This window comes from Solea solea, chromosome 5, assembly GCF_958295425.1.
Source record: "Solea solea chromosome 5, fSolSol10.1, whole genome shotgun sequence".
NCBI classification, from domain to species: domain Eukaryota; kingdom Metazoa; phylum Chordata; class Actinopteri; order Pleuronectiformes; family Soleidae; genus Solea; species Solea solea.
The window spans coordinates 28,621,701-28,643,960 of NC_081138.1; the positions used below are offsets into that span (position 1 = coordinate 28,621,701).

The 22,260-nt window shown below is 40.0% G+C and overlaps 2 protein-coding genes across 7 annotated transcripts in view; both read left to right on the top strand.

The window, feature by feature from the left end:
- The window catches only part of LOC131459778 (ATP synthase F(0) complex subunit C3, mitochondrial-like), a 157,109-nt gene extending 153,944 nt beyond the window's left edge, over positions 1-3,165 (top strand). The window contains exons 1-5 of one of the 3 annotated variants that reach the window (XM_058629873.1): positions 1,025-1,103; positions 1,353-1,453; positions 1,970-2,041; positions 2,520-2,719; positions 2,809-3,165. In XM_058629873.1, coding sequence (XP_058485856.1) covers positions 1,415-1,453; positions 1,970-2,041; positions 2,520-2,719; positions 2,809-2,923 — 426 coding nt within the window. In that variant the 5' untranslated portion in view covers positions 1,025-1,103; positions 1,353-1,414 and the 3' untranslated portion in view covers positions 2,924-3,165. Of the gene's footprint in view, positions 1-1,024; positions 1,104-1,139; positions 1,240-1,352; positions 1,454-1,969; positions 2,042-2,519; positions 2,720-2,808 lie in introns of those variants that run through there. The other 2 variants (XM_058629874.1, XM_058629876.1) reach the window with 2 other exon arrangements.
- Positions 3,166-3,738: 573 nt separating this feature from the next.
- On the top strand, positions 3,739-13,906 carry nsun3 (NOP2/Sun RNA methyltransferase 3). 4 transcript variants are annotated; one of them, XR_009240210.1, is made up of 10 exons: positions 3,739-4,013; positions 4,623-4,726; positions 4,808-5,310; positions 5,625-5,779; positions 6,120-6,241; positions 6,376-7,119; positions 7,403-7,490; positions 8,960-9,084; positions 12,546-12,611; positions 13,202-13,906. XR_009240210.1 is itself a non-coding variant. In XM_058628633.1 (7 exons), coding segments are annotated over exons 1-7 (1,323 nt in total). In that variant the 5' UTR covers positions 3,739-3,866; the 3' UTR covers positions 7,404-7,789. The 4 variants fall into 4 exon arrangements, 2 of the variants coding, with proteins under 2 accessions (XP_058484616.1, XP_058484615.1); XR_009240211.1 differs by having other exon boundaries at positions 6,376-6,666; XM_058628633.1 differs by lacking the exons at positions 8,960-9,084; positions 12,546-12,611; positions 13,202-13,906 and having other exon boundaries at positions 6,376-6,666; positions 7,403-7,789.
- The last annotated feature ends 8,354 nt before the right edge of the window (positions 13,907-22,260 follow it).

The following is a 22,260-nucleotide window of genomic DNA, read 5'->3' on the forward strand; positions in this document are numbered from 1 at the left end:
ACAGCAACATCCATTCATCAGTCATCCCACCATCCCATTATCATTCCACTCACCACCTTGTTGTCTGAATAACAAAGGCACGGTTGAAGCCATGAACCCCATCATTCATTGTCTTTGATTTCACTGAACCGTAGTGTTTTATTAGCCTCAACATTGTATTTAGTGCAAATAAATGAATGAAAATGAAAATGAAAATGAAAACATATATATAAATTGTAGGAGCACACTCAGACATCATATAGATGGTATGTTTGGTTACAGTGAAGCATGTGACCCATTCTGTGGCCCATTCTGACCTTTAAAAATGTTCATATATTGACATTTTAATGGATGTCCATGGATTGCGACCTGCAGCACACAAAAGGATGTGCTTTACTGTCTACAGTCACATCAGTATGGTGTGTTGCTGCCCCCTGCAGGTAGCTTCACATCTTACATTGATTTGAAACTCACAAACATGATGATTTCTGCTGAGAAATGTGAATGAACACATGAAAAAGTAAAGAGATAAGTGTTACCTTAATGTGTTCACTTGACTCCTTAATGTGTTCACTGCCTCCTGGATGCATTTTTATTTGACAGAGTCAATGTTTTGATGTGAGTTTGATTGAATTTAATAATAAAAACTGAATAAAGAAATGGAATATTCACTGCTTTATTGTTGAATAAATGCATTTCTATACATTATCAATTTACAATTCAGAAAAAAGGGTATTTTCATCGTATATATTTTGTAGTATTCTATTAATCTGTTACTTTTCTTATTGTTTATCGAGGAATGGGCTATGAACCCAAGAATATTTGTTTATGAATAATGAATTTTCCCCATTAAAATAAAAAAACATTAACAAATATACAGCAACTTATTTTTACCTTTACCTTTATTATTAAAGATTGTCAAAAAATATACAGTGTGAAATTAACAAACATACATTAATTCATAAATTTAGATTTGTGAATATGAAATTTCTGTTGATTTTTTTAACGACGTCTACGCTCCGTGACGTCACACGCTCCGGCTCCAGGAAACCGGAAGTCAGCCCTTTTAACGTGTCATTGCGCATGTGCGAGCCTCTCGTGTCTTCGACCTCTACTTGAAACCGGTAACAAAACTGTGTCCGAGTCAAATTTATGTTGAATTAACTGTGTTGTGTGCGTGACACTCCGTGTCTTTATTGTTCCAGTGTCTACACGTCTGTGATGTGCATTTGTCTGCGTGACAGTGTTTAGCGTCTTTTGGTCGGTTTTGCAGCTAACGTTGACCTCACTTCTCTGTTGTGTGTCCGTTTACGGTCATATGAAGGAAACGAACCATTCGACTAACTGCTGTGTTTCTTTCTCTGCTTTGACAGACTCTGACTTCAGTCCAACCTCCTGTGTTTGACCTGAGCAGTGACCAGTGCTTCCCTTCGTGATGTTTGCCTGTGCTAAATTCGTCTCCACGCCCTCACTGGTGAGTCTTTGTGGATAAAAGCACATTAAACATTGAACTGCTAGTCCGCTTCTGTATTACAGGGCTGCAACGTTGAATTGACTAAATTCAACTATTCGGACACTTGATCCATTTTAAATAAATTCGACTTTTTAAATGTGATTTTTTTTTTCTGGTTTATTTGCTTCATAAAACAAATAAATAATTAAAATTGAATAAATGTGGTTTGTGGACATTTTAAGATGGCACCTTCCTAGTTATTTTTCTTTGTACATGTGTGTATCATGGACACAGTACAGTGTGCCTGACATGTTCCTTTACATCTTTATTTTTAATATTTTTTCATGTTTCATTTTCAAAGATGTTGGATGTTTATTATTCTTTACCTTTAACTGTAAATGTCCTCATTGTGGGACGAATAAAGGACTATCTTATCGTATATGTCATTAAGCCTAGTATTTGCCGTCGTAACACATCAGTAGCTCATTTTATGTAAGCGACACTGTGTCTAAAGTTGTTTTTATGTTCTTCACACAGATCCGTATTGGATCTCGGGGATTGTACAGGCCACTCTCGTCAGCAGTGGTGTCAGATGCCAGGAGAGCAGAGGTTAGTAATTATCTGTACTCAATATTATACATGATATACTAACAATGAATATTCATCAATGAGTGGCACTCTACAACCCATAACAAATGCAAATGATTGTCTAATTGATCAGAAAATCACCATAATCTCCTCGCCCAATCTTTTACTCCACCTGCAGGTCTTTCCACAAGCACGGGCTGTTGACTACTTTAATTAACAGTGATTGGGTGCTTCTTGTAGCTTAGCTGTAGACTGCATTAAAGCTTTATTTGGGCCCTATTTTTAGACAATGTAAGGAGTCTGTTCTTCTTTCTCTCTAAACTTAAGTCAAGGATATTATTTATTTTTACTGATGGTGACCATTTTAAAAACTACTGTGCCGCTCTGTTATAGTTGCAAATACAAGTATTGGATCAAGACTCTGTATTGGCAGATAGTGAAAAGTAAAATGATGGGTTTGGGATCAGGGTTAATAACTGATGTCATTTTTGTATTTCAGACCACTTCCCTCCTGTCACCACCAGGCATTGCTGCCTCCCAGCAGCAGGTGGCACTGCGAGGTTTCCAGACCAGTGCCGTGAGCCGTGACATTGACACTGCTGCGAAGTTCATCGGCGCAGGAGCTGCCACTGTGGGAGTGGCTGGATCAGGAGCTGGAATTGGAACAGTGTTCGGTAGCCTTATTATTGGTTATGCCAGGTAAATTAAATGCATTGCCTGAAAAATTACACACTTGTTTTTAATTTCCCAACAACGAGTTTCTGAGCTGGCTCTCTTCTTCTCAACAGGAACCCTTCACTGAAGCAGCAGCTGTTCTCTTATGCCATCTTGGGCTTTGCTCTCTCTGAAGCTATGGGTCTCTTCTGCCTGATGGTTGCTTTCCTAATTCTGTTCGCCATGTAAACAAGATCTGTATTTGCTCTAAAGATGTACAATCACAACTTCTCCAACAATTGTTTTGACTGTGTGTCTTTTTAAATGGTGCGACAAGCTCAGCCTACACGGTAGTTTCTGAAAAGATTGTGAAACTCTGGCAAAACCCAAGTCATATTTTGATGATGGTTTTGTCATTATGTTGTATATTAATTGTATGTTCTGTTAAACATGCAGCCAGTAACAAAATTAAAACATTTAATTAATCAGAACGTGTGTGTGTGTACATTTGTATTGGTTGTTTTTGTTGTGTGTGTGTGTGTGTGTGTGTGTGTATTGTATAATATAATATATATGTGTGTGTGTGTGTATGTATATATATATATATATATATATGTATATGTGCATACATATACACATTAAAAGTGAGTTTCTATTCTGGCCAATAAGGTCATGGTTGTTTATTTTGAACTGTTGTCAAAAAAAGCAGAAAACAAATCATGTTTGTTTTGTTAGCCAGCAGTTATTTTAATTATCACTGTAGTTATTTTCAGCAATAATTAATTGTTCACTGTAAACTAATCTCAACAAAGGTTGAATACATGAACATGGTTCAGTTTCTAATTGGCTTGTATTGGAACAATTGCTTAATGATGCTTCCAGGCCTATTAAATGATGAAACATGGTATTCAGGGCCTTCACAACAAATTGTTGGTCATTTTAAGGTTATGTAAATAAGGAATTACAAAAATACAAATCAATAATTAAACGGGATTAAATTTTACTTAAAAAAAACAACGGTTTTCAGGCGGAACCAAATATTTCCATTTCCGGTGGGACGGATTTGAAGAACGTACGCGCCGGTGTTGATCGTTTATCCCGTCATGTGTCCATGTTTGAAAGTAGAATTTACAGTAACTAAAATACTTTGACACTTGTCAGTTATAAAAGTAAGTGGTCGCAAAATAAACAAATGTTTCCAGTAAGTCAGCTTTTCAATGCGGGGAGGACAATTACCTGTAAATGTGGGAAACTAACGCCGTCACATCTATGGGGGTTTTGCTCGTTTCCCTGTCACTCTGCTGCCGAAGTTGTGAGGAAAGGAGCCGCCAAAAAGCAGGTACAACAAACTACAGAATGTGCTTTTGTTTTTCTTTATTAAGTATATTATATTGTCTCTTTAGTTGTTATATTTTCGTGGAGGTTGTTTATTATCCACCCTCTTGTTTTCTCTCTCACAAAAAACACCTCAAAATAAGTTTACTCGACCATAACCAAGTCCAACAGCAAACTATTTTTGAATTTTGAGAATGGCATGCATGCAAGCAAATTAAAATTCAAGTAAATAAATCAGTAATGGGGTAGTACTTCACTTTGTTTCCCACTAGATGGCGCCATATGTCTGCGGTTAGTGGAAAATGAACCTGAGGAAGAGAATGTCGATGAAAACAAATGTGGTGTTTTTGCATGTGTATGTTTGTATTTTGTGTCTTTCTGGTGTGTTTGAATGGTCACTGTTACTATTACACAACAAATGTCCAATTTATCTTGGAATCAATCCCATCTGAGATTTAGCAGGCAAGATGCAGTACAGCAATTTTATATTCTTCTTAAACTTAACAGGAAAGGTAAATTATCCAAATCTAAAATGTACTGTAGTCATTTTGTCCCAGTTAATTATTTACTGTCCCTTTTCTGAAGCATCTTCCCATGAATCTGTTTGTAACAGGTAATCAAAAAACACACAAAAGAAAGAACTCCATGTCAACAAGTACTGGATGTCTTTGACCAGCAGTACAGTCAGGATCTTGGAGACTTGTGGGCATCTGCAAGGTAAATTTTGCCTGGTACAATTACAGCAGACTATACACAGACAGTGACTGTCCCAACATTTGGTTTGTTTTGCTCCCACAGATCACTGCTCCTGGATCCTCGATCCTGGCAATATGGTGTCATGCTCAACCGCTTTACAGCCGGGACAGATGTTAGACAGATTCTCCAGTCGCAGGGTTTTTCCATGTTCCTGCCACCAACAGAAGTGTCCACGCGGCTCTCTGATGCCTCTGAAAAGCAGACAGGGAAAGACTCTCTGATGTCAACACGTGGCGTCTCCACGTGTCCTCCTGTTGACTCCCATCCCCAGTGTGACAGCACCTCTCATGTGCTCAGTCAGGACCTTCAATCAGAGCTGTTTCTCACTTCACCCCGTCCTTCACTGCAGTGTTACATCCACCCATACCCACACAGATTTCCCTCCCAGCCTCACAGGCCGGGCCAGCTGAAGCAGTACTACCTTCTGAATGCTGCCTCTCTGCTCCCAGTGCTGGCTTTGCAAGTCAAAGATGGGGAAAAGGTTTTGGATCTTTGCTCTGCTCCTGGTGGCAAAGCCTTGGCCATAATGCAGTGTGCCACGCCAGGTAAAACGAGCAATTTTTTTACGGATATGCAGACTTTTTAACTCTTTTTAAACTGTCTGTTACACTGAAACAGTTGACAAATGAGTTTGCATAATCATTAGGGTCACACACTAGATTATGTTGAGTAAAAACACTTTTGGAGACAGTCTCTGTTTAATTTTTGACAGAACAAGCATAAAACAAACAAAAAAAAACAGACACATGTGGAGCACCTATAAAATACCTATAACACAACAACTGGTCGTGTTTATTGTCATACAGTGTTGATTAACAGCTCAGCTCAGCTTTAATGCTTTCCCTTTGTTGTGTTGCAGATCTTCTCTGCTGTAATGAACCGGATCCTCACAGGCGGAACTGGCTGACAAAAACTCTGGAGTCTTTTCTGCCTCACTCGCAGCACAACAAAGTGATCGTGTCTGCTCAGGATGGGCAGTGCTTTGGGCAGAGTGAAGCTGTAACATATGACAAGGTGGGCAAATAGAAAAAAAAAAAGAAATAAAAGAAGGAAATATGGAGCCAGGGAGAGGCAGACAGATGACTGTTAGGAACCTGAGTGGTAATAGAACAAAACCACTGGAAAAAGGACAATAAAAGTTGAGAGTAAGACAGGGTGTTAACAAAGAACTGAAAAGCCTTTGATTAGAACAGGCAGACTGTAGAGGCAATTATATGGCTTTGTAATATTTGCAAATATTGTCAGAGGCACTTGGATCTTTCATCCATAGTCATAAAACAGATGAGGGTATTTTTTCTTTGCTCCTTCATTTCCACCATACTCTAGACGACTCACACATCTCTCTCCTTGGCAGGTTTTAGTCGATGCTCCGTGTTCTAATGACAGGAGCTGGCTGTATTCTAGCAGCAGCCAGCAGGGGGAGCAGAGACTGAAGGAAAGAGCCGGACTGCCTACTCTCCAGACTCGGCTGCTTAAGTAAGTCCAATCCTGTCATAAACATTGTCTGCTATGTGTTAACCTTGTGCTATTCTCCCATGACCGTTAAAGTCCAAAAATAGTGAAAGATATTAAATGCATGGAATTATATTATATTGCTCTACTCTCTGCAGGTCTGCGCTGTCACTGGTGCGTCCAGGAGGCCTCGTGGTCTATTCAACTTGCACATTGTCCAACTCTGAGAACTATGCTGTGGTCGAGACGGTGCTGAGAGACTGTCCTGAGGCTGAACCCGAAGACCTGTGGGAGGAGATTGCCATTCCTTATTCTAAACACTTTGCTTTTGGCCCTGCTTACCCTGGTCATGGACAGACGTCTCACCACAGACTCGGCATCTTAGTTGTTCCTCAGCCTGGCAAGACCTGGGGACCCATGTTTTTGTCTCGGATTAGAAAGAGGACATAGTAGGTACCAAAACAAAAAAGAACACACTTGTTTTCTTTGTGCAATAATCACATGGCAGCACCTCAAAGCTTTTAGTCGTGTAGACATGGTCAGGACGACCTGCTCGAGTTCAAGCGGAGCGTCACAATGGGGAGAAAAGGTGACGTAAGAGACTTTGAACGTGACATGGTTGTCGGTGCCAGACGGGCTGCTCTGAGTATTTCAGAAACTACTCGTCTGCGGGGCTTTTTATGCATAACCGTCTCTAATTTTACAGAGAATGGTCTGATGCTTTGTTGATGCCAGAGGTCAGAAGGAAATGGCCAGACTGGTTCAAAATGATAGAAAGGCAAACGTAAGTAAGGTTCCAACCAAAATATGTAGATTTCTGAAAGCACTTGAGGCAGCAGACGACCACACCAGGCACCACTCCTGACTCTGTTAGGTGTCGTTTGTACCTAATAAAGTGGCCGGTGAGTGTAAATGGTGATAATATCCATTTGTATCTATATCTCTGCAATCCACCTTTGATTCATTGTTGACTAATTATATTTGTTATTTATTGTTCATTAGATGAGACTATGTGTTTTTAAAAGACAGTGCCATTAAATTCACGTTACTATGACACTATGTATTATTATACTTTCGTACAGTAGTACTATTAAAAATTCAGTAGTACTTTATTCTTTTAGGACCAAATCCTATGAGTTAGTTGAGAATGTTGTGAGTTAATTTCAGTCCTTAATCCTTTGACAGGGAGTGAAAGACTTGAACGAGGAGGATCATCACGACCGAAGCTCACATTCAGGATTTTCATCTTGCACGCCGTGACTCGGTTAATGAGGTGACATTCATTAAAATTTAAAATCACTTGACTTAAGTCATCACTGAATTTTTAAATGTCCTATCTGAACGGCCATAACTGACGCCATTATCGGCTCGGTTATTTGTAAATATCTCGGCGCCATAACAGTAACTTCACCGCAAATGTTTTCCCCAACTTGACGCTCAACGAGGGGGTAAGAGGGTTCCTGTCTGAGAGATCAGTTTAATAACCATGAAATGTGAGAGCAGTTTGTCAGTGTGTGCCTCTTCATTTCTGCTCTTCCCTCTGTGTCATCTGTAGACTCTGAAACAACTGTATTAAAGGTCCAGAGTGTAACATTTAAGAGGGTTTTATTGGCATTTGCATTGATTTTTGTAGCCTTAAATTAAGCTTTTATTGGAGACTGTTTATAAAAGGTGGACTCCAGACGTCGTCCAGTCTGCAGAGTGAGCCTCGCCAGGATGTAACAAATCATTGAATAGCCACCAGGGGGCGATACCATTGCTTGCAAAAACAACTCTGAAAGTCTGAGAGAAAATTTGCCTATACTGAATTTGATCACTTGATTTCTAACGTCAGTAAACATTTTCCTGAGAAGTGAGAATGGTCTTGATCACTAGTTTTAGGTGTTCTTCAACAGAACATGATGTCAATTTGGTGAATTATGTTCCCATTTGGAGGAAAATTGACGATAAAGCGCGGCACGAATGAGTGAACTCCACTTTGGCTGGTATCGTTCAACGGGTTGAAGAAGATTACTACAAGAAAATGAATACTTTCGGTTTTAAAAACTGACACGGCATTGGTTAAACTGCAAATATGAACTGTAACTGCAACTTTACGACGAAGTCCTCTTTTCATATACAGGCTATGGCTCTTTTATGAGCAAGGGCTTTGATTTACCGAGGCTGCTTTTCCACTCAACTTGACTTTTTTTGTGTTTTTTTTGTGGGTTTCCATTAGCGATAGTACCTGGTTGCTTTTTTTAGTACCGAAGCCGAACTGTAGATCAGTTAAAAAGACAAGAACAGAGCGTTAATCTCCACCATTTAGCACGGAAAGAGCGGCTGTCTTTTGATTCAGTTTTTGCTTCCATTTTGGGCAAAACTACATGTTTGTTGACTCTTTTTCCATCGCATCAGAAAAAGGAACTCAGTACGTTGCAAGGTTTCTAGTCAGGACACAGGTTTTATTCTTGTGTTATAATGATCACGTCTGCATTAAAAAAAGACAGTGTATGCTATATGTTACTACAGAAAACAGGCATATGTGGTGTTATGTTTTCTGTGTAAAACCTCATCCTGGTGTCCAAAAGAAAAAGAAAAATAGTGAAAGCGAGGCTTAAAGGAGACCAATATAAACGCAGATGGTGTCACTTTTCTCTCGCCATTACACCGTGCAATCACTTTCAACATCGAAATGACACGTTTGAAGACAAAAAGTTGTCCCTTTTCAACTTCTGATAAAGCTTTATGTTTCTCCTGCAGGAGTAATCTTCGGCTCTGTTCAGTGCGTCTGAAAAGCTGCATCATCTCCTCTAGTGGCTCATTACCTGTGTGGTCATGCTCGAGTGAGAAGTAGATGCAGTCGCAGTGTTGAAGCTTCTCATCAGGTTTGTGATTGCTCGGACCAGAAGCAGAAAGTAGTTTGGAAAGTAACTGTGGACAATAACGCGCGAGAAATCATGGGGCCATATTTTTACCTTTTGAACATTACGGAGTGACAAAGTGCGCCATTGCAGAGACATAAAGCGTTATTTCTTCTCCTCACATTCGTGCGGCTGGAGTTTGTGAGCGAGCCTGTGACACACTGTCACAGATATGATTGCTGAAAATAGGAGCACGGCAAGAGCCTTGCACCGATTTCGCCCAGCGCCTCTGCCATGTGGCCGCAGACACCAGCATTATTGGCTCCATTTATTTGGCTATTTTTATTGACTGTCCCACTTTTGCTCCACTTGTGCTTGTCTCTTAAAAAAAAAAAGGGGGCTCCACTCAGTCTCTGATATGAGTGCATCATTACACCATTGCAACATCAACACATCTGAAATGTGTGTGTGTGACGATGTGGGCCTCCGGAGAGGTTAACCATGGCGCTGACCTCTGTGTGAACTCCGGGGTTTGTTAATGTTCCCGGTATTGCAGCGTTTCCTCGAGGGGAGAATCTCTAAGCAGCTTTACCCCTCCACTTCAAAGGCAGAGAATGTAGGCCTGCTTTGCATAATCAGGTGGAGAGCAGCTTTTTGCCAGAGAGGCAGGAATTAATTTGTGGCACCGCCAGATGTAATCATTAACACTCGAGTCAGAGACAATAAGGGAGAGGAGGGGGGAGGAATTGTAATGCAGTGGATGGAATGAGAAAGAGATATGGCGCGTATTGTATGATTGTCCCGAATGCCAGAGGAAAACGAAAGAGAAATCCGAAATGAACTGAACTGTCGTGGTTTTTCAGTTTGGACATGTCGGTATGTTAATCCTCACGTCTTATAGCACTTTATTTTTCACTCTTTTAGTGGTGTAAAAAGTAATGAAATGCTTTTCCTCTACACAGTTCCAGCACGACTTGGCTCTACTTGATTATTTTTGCTTTTCCGTTAGTGATAGTACCTGGAACCTGGTGTTTTTTTTTGTTTTTTTTTAAGTACCTGCCCTGGCGAGGTTCCAAGTGAGCTGACCCGATGCTAAAATGTGATGTCACAGGAAGAGTTGCTGAACTGTAGATCAGTTAGAAAGACTTCAAAATCCCTGAAAACCTGCGTTCATCTCCAACATTTAGCAAAGTTAACGGAGCAGTCTGGTGTATTTACTGCCGAAAGCCGGCGATCGCGTATTTCAGACGTCAGAGTCTGATTCTAATGATTCAGTTACACTGAACAGAACTGCGTTACACGTCACTAGTTTGTGTGTTTGTGTCGCGTATGAAACAACGCCGCGGCAGTTTTGTCGTGCAGCCGTGCTATGGCGTCTCCGTCCACGTTGAGGAGGAACTGCGAAGTAATGGAAAATGATACCAAACCGAGTAGAGTTGAGCTTAGTAAGAAAGACATAATGCATCACCTAACCCTAAATCTAAGTCTTAACCCTCAGAAGGCCGTTTAAAGTTGTGAGGACCAGCTAAAATCAAAATGTGTCCTAACAGCCTACTACAGACCTGTACACACACACACACGTACAGTACAGGCTGCACTGTGTACTGTAGGCTTCAAAGGCCATGTACTGTACATGCACTGCTCTCATTAACCGCGTTCCCGGGAGCAAGAAGCAGTTATGTCAGCTCTGAATCTCACCGTTACTAACTAGAGAAGAATTATTTATGTCCGTGGGTTGATGTAATACACACCGTATATTAATATCTTTATATGCACTCACTGTATTAGGTGTCAGTGCGTTCAGAGATTTTGCCTTTTGACGAGCAGATGTTTGATTTACTGTTGCCTTCCTATAATTTTTTTAATTAATCTGGCAATTCTCTCCTGATGTCTGGAGGCATTTTCACCCAGGGAAGTGGATATTTTCTTTTAATATGGACCATTCTTTCTTTGAAAACCTTAGAGATAGCTGTGCATAAATTTCCCAGTAGATCAGCAGTTTGTGAAAAATTGGCACCGACAACTGTGCTGCGTTCAAAGTCATTGCTTAGGCCCAGTTTGAACTGAAGCAGGGTCGTCTTTTCCATAACGTGTTGATGAAATATAATTGGCCGGACATTTGTGTTTACGATCACCTGAACAAAGTGGACGCGTCATGTTTAGAACATCACTAACCTTGAAAAAGGCAGCGTTCTCCACGTGCGCGCCGTCTGATTTGCCACCTGTCCGTCTAATATTTTGTCGTTTATGAGAAATGCTTGACTCGAAGCGTCGGGACAGTTAACAAGTGCATCTAAAGATTTAGTGCCTTTTGGGGGCATTTATCACTCATTTCAAACATCGTCATTTGTCAATATTCCATCAGTGGAAGTGAGAGATCTGGACTGCTGCTCTTGATCGATGGTTGTGCAACTGATCTCTGAGGCGGGTGAGAAGAAAAAAAAGAAGTTTGCAAAGAATGGATGCCTCGCAGAGGTCAGGTCACGTCGTCCACGTGCGCACAAAGACATGAGTTTTATTAATTAGCCTGTGTTTTTAGTTAACTTGCAGTATTTTTATTTAAAACACAAGTATAAGCAAAAAGAAATAATTTGAACGTAAAGGATGAATGAATCTGATGCATTCATCCTTAAAGAAACTGGGTCGGGACCCACAGATGGGTCACAGGAGATGCTATATTACTTTAAGTTGCCTTGCATTTTTGTTTTTTTTGCTTCATTTTAAGATTTATTGAATAACATGAGGCATAAAGTGAAGTTGTGATTCATTCATAAGAAAGGTCACTGGTTTACTTAATATAATAATACCAGGTGTTACAGACAAGGCAGGGAAGAAAAAAAAAATAGCCAAAAATACTAGATTGTGCACAAATTTGCTCTTGTCATGAATTATGTTGTGACGTTGGGTCACAATTGTTTTCTCCTTAAGGGCAATAGCTATCTATCTAGCCAGCCATCTAATTAATCTGGTCGTTCCACCTATCCTATCCTTCAATGTAATTTGTTATTCTTTTTTTCATGTCACATTGGGATTTATTTCTATATTAACGTCTGTCAAAATTTAGGCCTCTAGTCCCGCCCCCACTCCCCAGTCACATGGACCTCCGTTACTAGCGATGTGCCACACACGAACGAGCCGGGTCTAAGAGCCGATTCTTTGTAGCGAACGTAAAAAGAGCCGACTACCGTCGTTCAGGGAGAACGGAGTCTTCTGCCGAATCCCTGATTTTATTTTGATGGACAGCGAGGACAGATACCATACCGGCTACGTACACACAGAGTGATAGAGAGAGACGGAGGATCCAGATTTAAATTCAAGCTTGTTGAGGGAAAAGTTGAAGAAATTAGCATCTTGGAGACAGCGAAGCTCAATGCAGGGTTTGGTTGTTTGTTTGGTTAGTTGGTTGTTTTCAGTTAAGTGCAGTTTTCTGTGTTCAGTTGGAGCATGTCATGTCGTGTCATGTCATTCTCATTCTCTGGTTGCAGGTGACAAAGAAACTTTCACCGGTTCCACCCGACAGATGCCTCTGACCTTCATGTGGAGAGAAAAAGGTGAGTTTGAATGTTTTTAATCAATGAAATGTAAACAGGAGAGTTTTCTGTACAGTTTGATCCAGTGACAGCTGCAAAAAAAAAAGTTATAGATACATAATTATGACGTGTTTTCATACAAAATCTACTATCTAATTTAGTTAACTTGCTAAATACCTGGAATTAGTCCTGAGACTCGACTCAAGTTTTTTTTCCCCCACCAAACAAGTGCAGACATTAACTGATGGGCGGCGTTTTAATTGTTCTTCTCTTGCCTGACGAGATTATGCCTCTTAATGTGATAATCAATCAGTCTGTGTCTGCTGGACCGCCACAGGTGAAGCCCAACATCATGGACGCTAAGATTCATTATCCGTCCCACACACAAAAAGCCCCTCCATCACTCTAATGCGTCTCAATTTAACCAAATCCAAAAGCTGTAATTCATACATGTTTGGCCCGGAAAGAGCGCGCACACTCAATCCAAGTGTTAACACTGACCTCTGCATGGACCCCTGCCAGCGCCTCAGGGCAAAATGTTCCTCCAGAAAAAAGGTGTTTCCAGATGGAGTTGACTTCAGTTTCTTCTTCTTCTTCTTTTAAACTTCCAGGCTTCAAACGTTGTTGGAGTGGACACTCCTGGGCCTGGAGGGAAAGCATGAATAATAGATTCTTCACCCAAAGGGGGGAAAAAGGACAATGGAAGTCAGACACACGAGGTATGAAGGGGAGGATTAAAACTCAATTTTCGGCCAATACTTTGAGGTAAAAAGGTCATAAAAACTTTAGGGGATTGGAGTGGATGGGGAGATGACACCCTCAAATTAAGAACATATTCATGTGTAATTCAAGTATATTGCAGGGGCCCTCCTGGTGCATACTTTTAAAAGCTGTAAATGGGATATTCAATAGCCTATTCATCACATTTTACGCGTGCACTTAAGCACTTATATATAATATATTTATTATTCATACTCCGGCGGCAGCCGTCGTGAAATGTGTGCAGCTGTAAAGTGGTACAGGATGTCACCTCTCTCTCTCTCTCTATGTGCTTCTTCACACCCTCTCTGTTTATATTTTTGTTCAAGTTTGCCGTCAAACGTCTGACACTGATGCAGTGCCCGCAGTAATCAGCTGGTCGTGTTTTTGGGGCTTATTTCATCCACATGCGGCACCCCAATCGATTTTATATGGCCCAACCCCTTAATTTCTAATTCTTCTAGATTATAGACTATTATAGAATATAACACTAGGTACGACTGTTTGCTATTGTCATGAACAGTGAGAATATTTTTCGATAATAATACCTAAGGTTATACTCTTTACTTATATATATATATATGTGTATATATATATATATATATATATATATATATATATATATATATATATATATATATATATGTATTTAACATGAAATTATAGCATGTTAGCAATTATGAGCATGTTTAGAGCTTTTACTACAGTTGTCCATATGTTATTATTTAATTTTCGATTTTCATTTGCATCATACATGTCTTTCCATAGCGTAAACAAACACTTTTACTTTGAAATTCTTAGCTAATTCTTAGCTCCCTCATGACCAGACTTGACAGACTTGTGTTTTACTAAACTTTCATCATCCTTGAAATCCCTGGAGGTTTGTGAATTTGATTTTTTTCCAAGGTCCTTGAAAGTTTTTTGAAAATTGACCTCAATAGACACGGGTCATTGAATGTGCTTTAATCTTGTGCAAGAAAGAAGTTAAGTTGCTGCAAATCAATAAAAGTTTGTTCCATGAAAATTCAGTCCTTGAATTTTAGGGAATTGGTCCTGGAAAGTCATTGAAAAGTCAACCAATGTGTGGGAACCCTGATGACAACATTGCTTTTGTGTATAGTATAATATAGTATAATATAATAACATTTTGTCTAGTTTTAATGCCAAACTTATTCCACTTTTCTTTCAGAAATGGTTTTATTTGCACACACACACACAAATTAGTGGTGAGTGAATTTCATCCTTTTTTTACACAGCAGTGTTGAACACACTCACACAAAACGGACACAGGAGCAGTGGTGTATTGAGACTATTTATCTGTGCGCGAGGAACATTCGGTCCTTGAATTTCAGTGAATTGGTCCTTGAAATGCCCTTGAATTTGATGTCAACCAAGGTGTGGGAACCCATGCTTCACAGTAGAAGTTTGTTTTGCAACCCAGAAAACTACATCCGCGCTTATGTACAGTCTCTGGCAGCGACCGAAGCGACACTTTATTTATACATCCCAGGGCTCGTCCTCTGGGTTTTGGAAGATTTTCTGACACCGTCGACAATTACCGCTGGTTTTGCTTAATAATAATTAGTCATTGGTGCAAAGTGTGTTCCTCATTCCAAAGTCTCTATTCCAAATTACAGCAGCAGTGTGCTGACCAAACAAGTGCGATGCCTGCCTTGTTTCATAAGGCGCACAGAAGGTGACACCGAGGCCAATGCAGCACGTAATGTGAAGTCAGCAACAAGGGAGGTGGCAGAAGGGAAATGTCTTCTATTTATCCTTGCTGTCGATTTTTTTTTTCCTTTTACCTGCCTCCCTGTCCCTTCTGTGCTTTCATAACTCCCTATTCTCTCTGTCTCCTTGTCGCTGGATGGCTTTTTCTCTCTGCCTTCCTCTGTGCATGTGGCTGTCGTCCTCCCTCCCTCCCTCCTTCCCTCCCTCCCTCCCTCCCTTCCTCTCTCTGTCAGAGTCAGCCTTTGATCTTGCCAGTCCTATAGCACAGAGGTAGACAGTGATGCTATACGACTCTTCTCTGCCTATTAATGTCTCAGCTCTTGCTCTGCCGATTGCAGGAGGTCTTCTGAGACATTATATCCCCCCCCACGCAAGTCTCTTTAATGACAGGCTGGGACACACTTAATCATGAGCACGCACTGCTCCATGTGTATTTAAAAGACGCGAGCAATAGGTTTTCGAAATGTATAAGTAAATAAAATGGTTACGTCCTCCCTCATTAGTGTCAAGCGTAGCGTTCCATAAACGTGCTGTTTTGTTTTCCGTAGATAAAACACAGCACCCTGTCGCTAACTGTAATCCCATCCAATTAATCATTTTGTGGCACAAGATGGGGGAAAAAAAAAATATAACATTATGATACTCAAATACAGCATTTTCACCCATATCATCCTTCTTTCCCGCGGGTTAATCATTATTGCTGAAGAAGAATATGATGAAGAAGGAGAAAAAAAAAAGCATGTGTGTCTGTGGCAATAAACAGGAAAATTAAGATAAACATCCATTAGGGACGGTTCAGAGATTGCTTTTTCAGTGCCACAGAAGATCTGTCAAGAGAGAAAATGGGAGGAAATTACGGCAGTTGAAGATTTATTGAAACTGTTATGAAGTTATGCACGGAAACTTTCACCCCGCGGCGACTCCATCTGAATATAAAAGCTGCACAAAAGGAACGAAAAAAAGATTTGTTTTTTTTTAAAGTTCAACTGTGTAAGATAACATATATTGACATAAACTTAAAGTCACAACGCTGTTTTTATTTGTGTATAATAACTAATGACTAACGTTGCAATGCAATATGTCGCTCCACCACTAGATGTCACTAAATCCTGCGTAATAAGCAGATAAAAGGCAACTACGCAGATTTATCTACAAAGATATTTGTGTTTTTAATGTCTTCCTACATTACCCAGGATGCATTATGCAGCACCGACACCTCAATTCAGGTGTGTTATTTTGTAGCTAATGTGAAGCTAATTCTTCTGACTCGACTGAAATCGACTCTGGTGAGTCACTTGAGGCAAGTTAAAAGATTTTGAGCAACTCATTACACTGTAACAGTGCGTGAAGTATATTCGCCCTATTCCACTATGGTCCCAGCTCGCCTCATCTCGGCACGGCACAGTTTAGGTTGGTTTTCCACTACAAAAATACTACCTACTCAACGTGGGCGGAGTCATCACTGCACGGCTGCATGAAACTGTGGTGACTTTGTTTTACACGTGACACACACACACACAGGTCTGTAAAATATTGTGATTTTAGACATTTCCCTGGTTATTTTTGGACATTAAGCCACGTTATTTTTAACGTTACTGATCTACAGTTCGGCATTGCTCGGCTTGTTCTTGTGTTGGACGTGTCTTCCTGTGACGGCACTCTGACCCTCGGACCAAGGCTCGGACCAATTGTCACTGGTGGGCACGTAACAGAATAAAGAATAAGGATATTTCTCGACTCAGGGGAAACTGAGGTTGGGAAGCACAATTTTTCAAAAATACTGCTCCTATTCTAGTAATACAAAGCTAAATGCAAATCGGGGAAATATTCCTTTAACCGTGCCGAGGCGAGAGCGAGTCGAGCCCGTGGAAACACGCCATATGAAGAGGAGGATGATGATGAGAGAGCAAATTATCTTATTGGGAATAAATCTGCCTCCTGTGAAAAGTCTGACCGCGATAATGTATATAATATATATAACTTCACAAGCTCAATATTTTCTCAGGTGGGTATAAAAAGTAGTTTGAGAACCACTGCTCTAATTCTAAGGCTATGAAAAACCAAACAGTGTTTGATGTGATTTGATTTTAAAGTGATTTCACTTATACAAACAGACTCCTGAGTCGTGAATTCAATATCTGCCAATAAAGCTGTCTAAATGTTACACACTGGAGCTTGAAATACAGTTATTTATTATTATTTTACCGTACCTCCTCCTCCTCCTCCTCCTTGATCAAGTGTAGCCACGATGACGTTAACAATGAAGAGAGGAACTTCTGTGAAGACATTGCCGACATTAATCAGTAATAATATCGTTTGTGCTTATAGATTTAAAATTCAAAGATGGTATTCTCTCTCTGTGAGCCAGTCAAATGTCACTCGTTCTCCCTTTCTTCCCAAACCCACCTCCTCCCCCTCGTCCTGCTGTCTATTCATCTTTGTGGAGTGATGGCTCAATTACCCGTCCTCACACCGGGGCTTCACAGGTGGACAAAATGAAGCAGGATGCTTTGACTCTGTTCCGACATGAACTGTGACACTGGTTATTTATGAGCTTTGGGTCGATTTGGTGAAAAAAAAAAAATGCCTCTATGAATGAATGAATGAGGGAATCAATTAGTCATTGACTCTGGAACTGATATGAGCAATGCAATATCATCCAGTGTAGATTTTAAATTAAAATGTCTTATCATCTGCTTCCAACGGTATTAAATGAAAGTGATCAATCCCCATCGCTTCCAATCCCGACTCTCCAAATGCTGATCCTTCATCTGCCAGTTTGTGAAGCTCCTGGTTCTCTCCTCCCTTTAATCCGCTCTCTCCCTAAGTGCCTGTTCCCGGTCTCGAGCCTCGGGGAATCCACGCGACCTGATTGTGTTTTGATGTTCCCTGTGAATGCGACAAGTGCACTCACACATTTTCGAGACAGTTCCCAAGGAGGAGAATCAGAGGCAGGCGAAAGACGGAGTGTTTACTATCGCTGTTGTCAATCCAGTGTACAAAAGTACACAAATCCCTGCATTAGCTGGTTTTTAAATCCCCTAATTTGTGCCATTTCTGGTTCCTAATCTGTTCAGAACTGACTGTTTCATTTCTTTTTCAAATCACATGCTGTTTGCAAGATTGTTTACTTTTTAGTGCTCTCGCAGTTATATGGTTATAAGCAGACCTTTGTCACAGGAGCCATTTTGTCATCATTACATGCGACCCTTAAGGGAAAAGTGGCAGAGAATGAATGAATGAATTAATGAATGAACAAAGGGTTATCATTCATTTTTTTTTACATAAACACAGGTGTTTCAAATGACGATAATTAATGTTTTGAGCTATATCTAAGAACACTAGCGGACTTAATCACTAACACCTGTGTTTACAGAGCATTTCAGGTCAAAACAGACTAAATAAAACACATTCAAAGTCTAGTTTCAAAGAAAATACTTGTTTCTCAACGAAATATTGCATCCTAACCGTGATATTTTATAATAATAAATCACTTTTTGTATGAGTTGGCTGGCTCATTAGTCAGTTGGGTTTATAAAACTGAATCATAACCAAATCGTTAATGAGTGGGAAAACTAAGAGGCCATTCATGGAGGGAGGTGTCAATCAAAGTTTTTTTACCCGCCCACTCAGTCCACAGAGGAGGTTCTAATTAGGAAACGCAAGGAACACCTGTGTCGGCAGACGAGAGTTAAAGCCATCTATCTTTAGCCACCATGAGCAGCCGTGTTAAGCACTTAAAATAACAGCTGTAAGTACAATTTTTATGACATCACCATGCACAGAAAATTCTGTAATTCCAGTACTTTTTTCTTGCATGTTTGCGTCTTTTTGTTTGGATGTTGCTCTACTTTGTAAACACTTAGATGCTGAAAGTGGACATTTCTGACTTGGATTTGTCCTTGTTTATGTGACTCGAAAGCTCATTTGTATTTTCACAATCTTCAGAAATACCTTTCATAAACCTTTTTATGGAGTCCATAGTAGCTATGACAGGCAGATTGGACACTCTAAATTGACCGTAGGTGTCAGTGAATGGTTGTTTGTCTCTAAGTGGCCCTGTGATGGACTGGCAACCTGTCCAGGGTTTAACTCGCCTTTTGCCGCATGTCAGCTGGGATTGGCACCAGTGACACTCATGTGGTGGATAAAGTGGTTGAAGATGGATGTAATAAAGCTGAAAAAATATCGGTAATAAATAATAGGTGAGGCCATTGGTTAATTGGTTAATTGGTTAATTCATGCACCTTTTCTCCCTAACAAGCCTAACTGTTAGCAAAGATGGCGGACACGCTTACATTCTGGGAATGAGGTCCCGTGCCCCTACGAGTGGGTCAAAAAAGTGTGGAATTAGGGTTGCAGTTTCAAGCCTCGGACCAAGTGTCACTGGTGAGCATGTAACAAAATAAAGAATTAATATATTTATCGACTCTGATACTAAAATACTACCCCTATTCTAGTAATGCAAAGCTAAATACAAATTGGTGAAGTATTCCTTTAATTTAATTTAATTTAATTTAATTTAATTTAATTTAATTTAATTTAATTTAATTTAATTTAATTTAATTAAAAAAAAAAAGTTTTATTTTCTCAAAGTCTCAAAGGGCTTTTTCCCCCCTTGGAACTATTGTGTGTAATTCCATGCTACACTCAAGGAACAGGGCGAGAACATCAGCTTGTTAAGAACAGGGCCTGCTTGTAATTGCACACACATGGTGACGTATGTGTGGGCAATTACATCCAAGAAATGTCATGTTGTTGTTGTTGTTGTTTTTTTATCCCCTCCAACTTGTGCCAGAAGAAATGTCAACAAGCAGAGAAATATGAATGTCAAAGCCGTTTAAGGGCAACACCATTTCACAAGTGTGAACAGATTATTGTTGTGTCGCTGCTGCCGCCGTGTTGCCACATTGATTATGCACACCTATTTTGGATGAATAATGCAGGTGACTAAATGGTTCTACAGACGTAGTTCAATTATCATGAATAATACATCGATTATTAAAAGGCGTTTGGAGAATTTGGTCACACGGGGCATCAAATAATTGCCAGATTTGTGTTTCTCTTCAACATAAAGTCACCCAAAACACCACAAACAACATCTGCTGTCTTGACGGAGAGATGCAATTTCACAAGTGTGATTACAAATCCATAATACTTTATACGGTAAATGGAATCACACCTTTTTCAAAAAAAGTAATAAATAAGCTCGGGGTTATGAGCTCCGGAACAGAATGTAACAAAACGGGAGACATAAATCCCCGACTTGGACTCGTACTTGTGTAAAAAATGATCTTATTTTATTTTACTGTCTGTTCCTCTTCTAATTAAATGGTCACATAAAATTTAAATCTAAATCCATTTCCTCCACTCCCTCCCCCCATCCACGTTTTGTCCATTTGACTGTCCTCCACTCATCAGCAATAACCAGGAAATTATTAAATTATTAATGGGCTTCGCGTTCCAACTGAAACTTTAATAGATACACTTCAGTTTTCCACATATCTGTGCAGCACACAGAGCGTTTCCCAGCATGCATTTAGTAAAAAAAAAGCAGGGTAAACCTTTGTCTAACTATGTGGTCACATTAACACCGTTCTTTACTTTAGCTAAATCACAAGGCAGGGTCCCAGTGGATCCTTAAAATCCTTGAAAGTTTTTGAATTTGAAGCAAGAACGAAGTTAAGTTGATAATTAGGTGAATGTCTCCCTTGTGTGTTACGACGCCACCTACTGTTTCATGTTGGTTGATGTACAACTAGGCCTATGCAGAACGAACGTCGTTGACGTGAGACTCCATGCAAAACAATGAGTGAGTAAAGTTAGGCAAGAGAGAGCAAATAACGATGTGATGCCCGGGAAATGAAAATTCCAAGATCTCTGTCTCACCAAAGGAAAATAACAAAGACTGACTTTGACCAAGATCCCAAAAAGTGTAAAAATAAAAGTGGACGCCATGGATGAAGCGACTCTTACAAGTTGCCCTCCACATTTGGTCCTTGAATTTGAGGGAATTGGTCCTTTAAAAAGTCTTTGAATTTGATGTCAACAAAGGTGTGGGAACCCTGACAAAGTGAATACAATGCTGCAAGACCAATATTAGCAGTTAGCATGTTAGCTATCCGTTGTAGCTAGCTGTTAATAACAGATAAACCAGACATGAAAAAGTCTTCAAACACAAAATCTACACTTTAATCTTGTATCTGGTACACGTTGGATCAGTTGGAGTGGGCCCAACATACCTGAGATTTGTTGAGGACAATTTGGACTGAGAGTAAGGTTAATCGTGTTAACCGAGAGGTAATGAAGTGAAAGATTTAGTGCGGATAAAGTCGTCAGCAGGAAGTAGAAAGACACAGCAGGTCAAATGTGTCTTTAACCTTTAATGGGATCAACGAGCCATACGATGAAGGAAGACTGATTAAAAGATGGCTAAAAAGTGTCAGACTGGAAAATAGAAATGAGTCAAACTGGAGTCCAACTCAACGACTTAATCACTCAGTTTGATCCACTGGAGAAGACTGTCTGGACTTGTATAGACTCTTCCTTCTTATATCTTGTGTGATCCTGCATACACATACCAAATTTTAGTTCAAATCTGATGATTTTTGACAGGGCTGCATACTACACATGTTTATCTATCATTTCAAACCAATCTGGCCTTTACCCCCATGACCTCTGGTACCAACAAGGCAGTTTCCTACAGAAACCTGCAGCTATAGCTTGATATTTTCTCTCTTGTGGAGAATTCTCTGTAAACTTCAGAGATGACTATGTGTGTGTGTGTGTGGAAAATCCCTGTAGATTAGCAGTTTGTGAAATATTCAAAGCAGCCGTCTACCACGAGCAACCATGCTGTGTTCTAATCTGATTTTATTCCCCATTCTGACGCTTGGTTTGAGCTTCAGCAGGTTGTCTTGTCTAATGTCTACATGCGTACATTGTGACTGTGAAGCAGTGGCAGGTGAGTGTGTGTATACTGTAGGTATGTACACTTTCACCGCTTTCTTACTGTGTTTATGTTAATGTTAATGATATGGTTAATGGGTCTCAGTGGCTCATGTGGTTCAAAAAAATGGGTCTAATCCTCATCAGGACACTTAAAAATATTTGGCTTTAGTGAGAGAAGAGAAAGGGAGAGAATGAGCTGGCAATTGAAACGGAGAGGATTTCTAAAAAT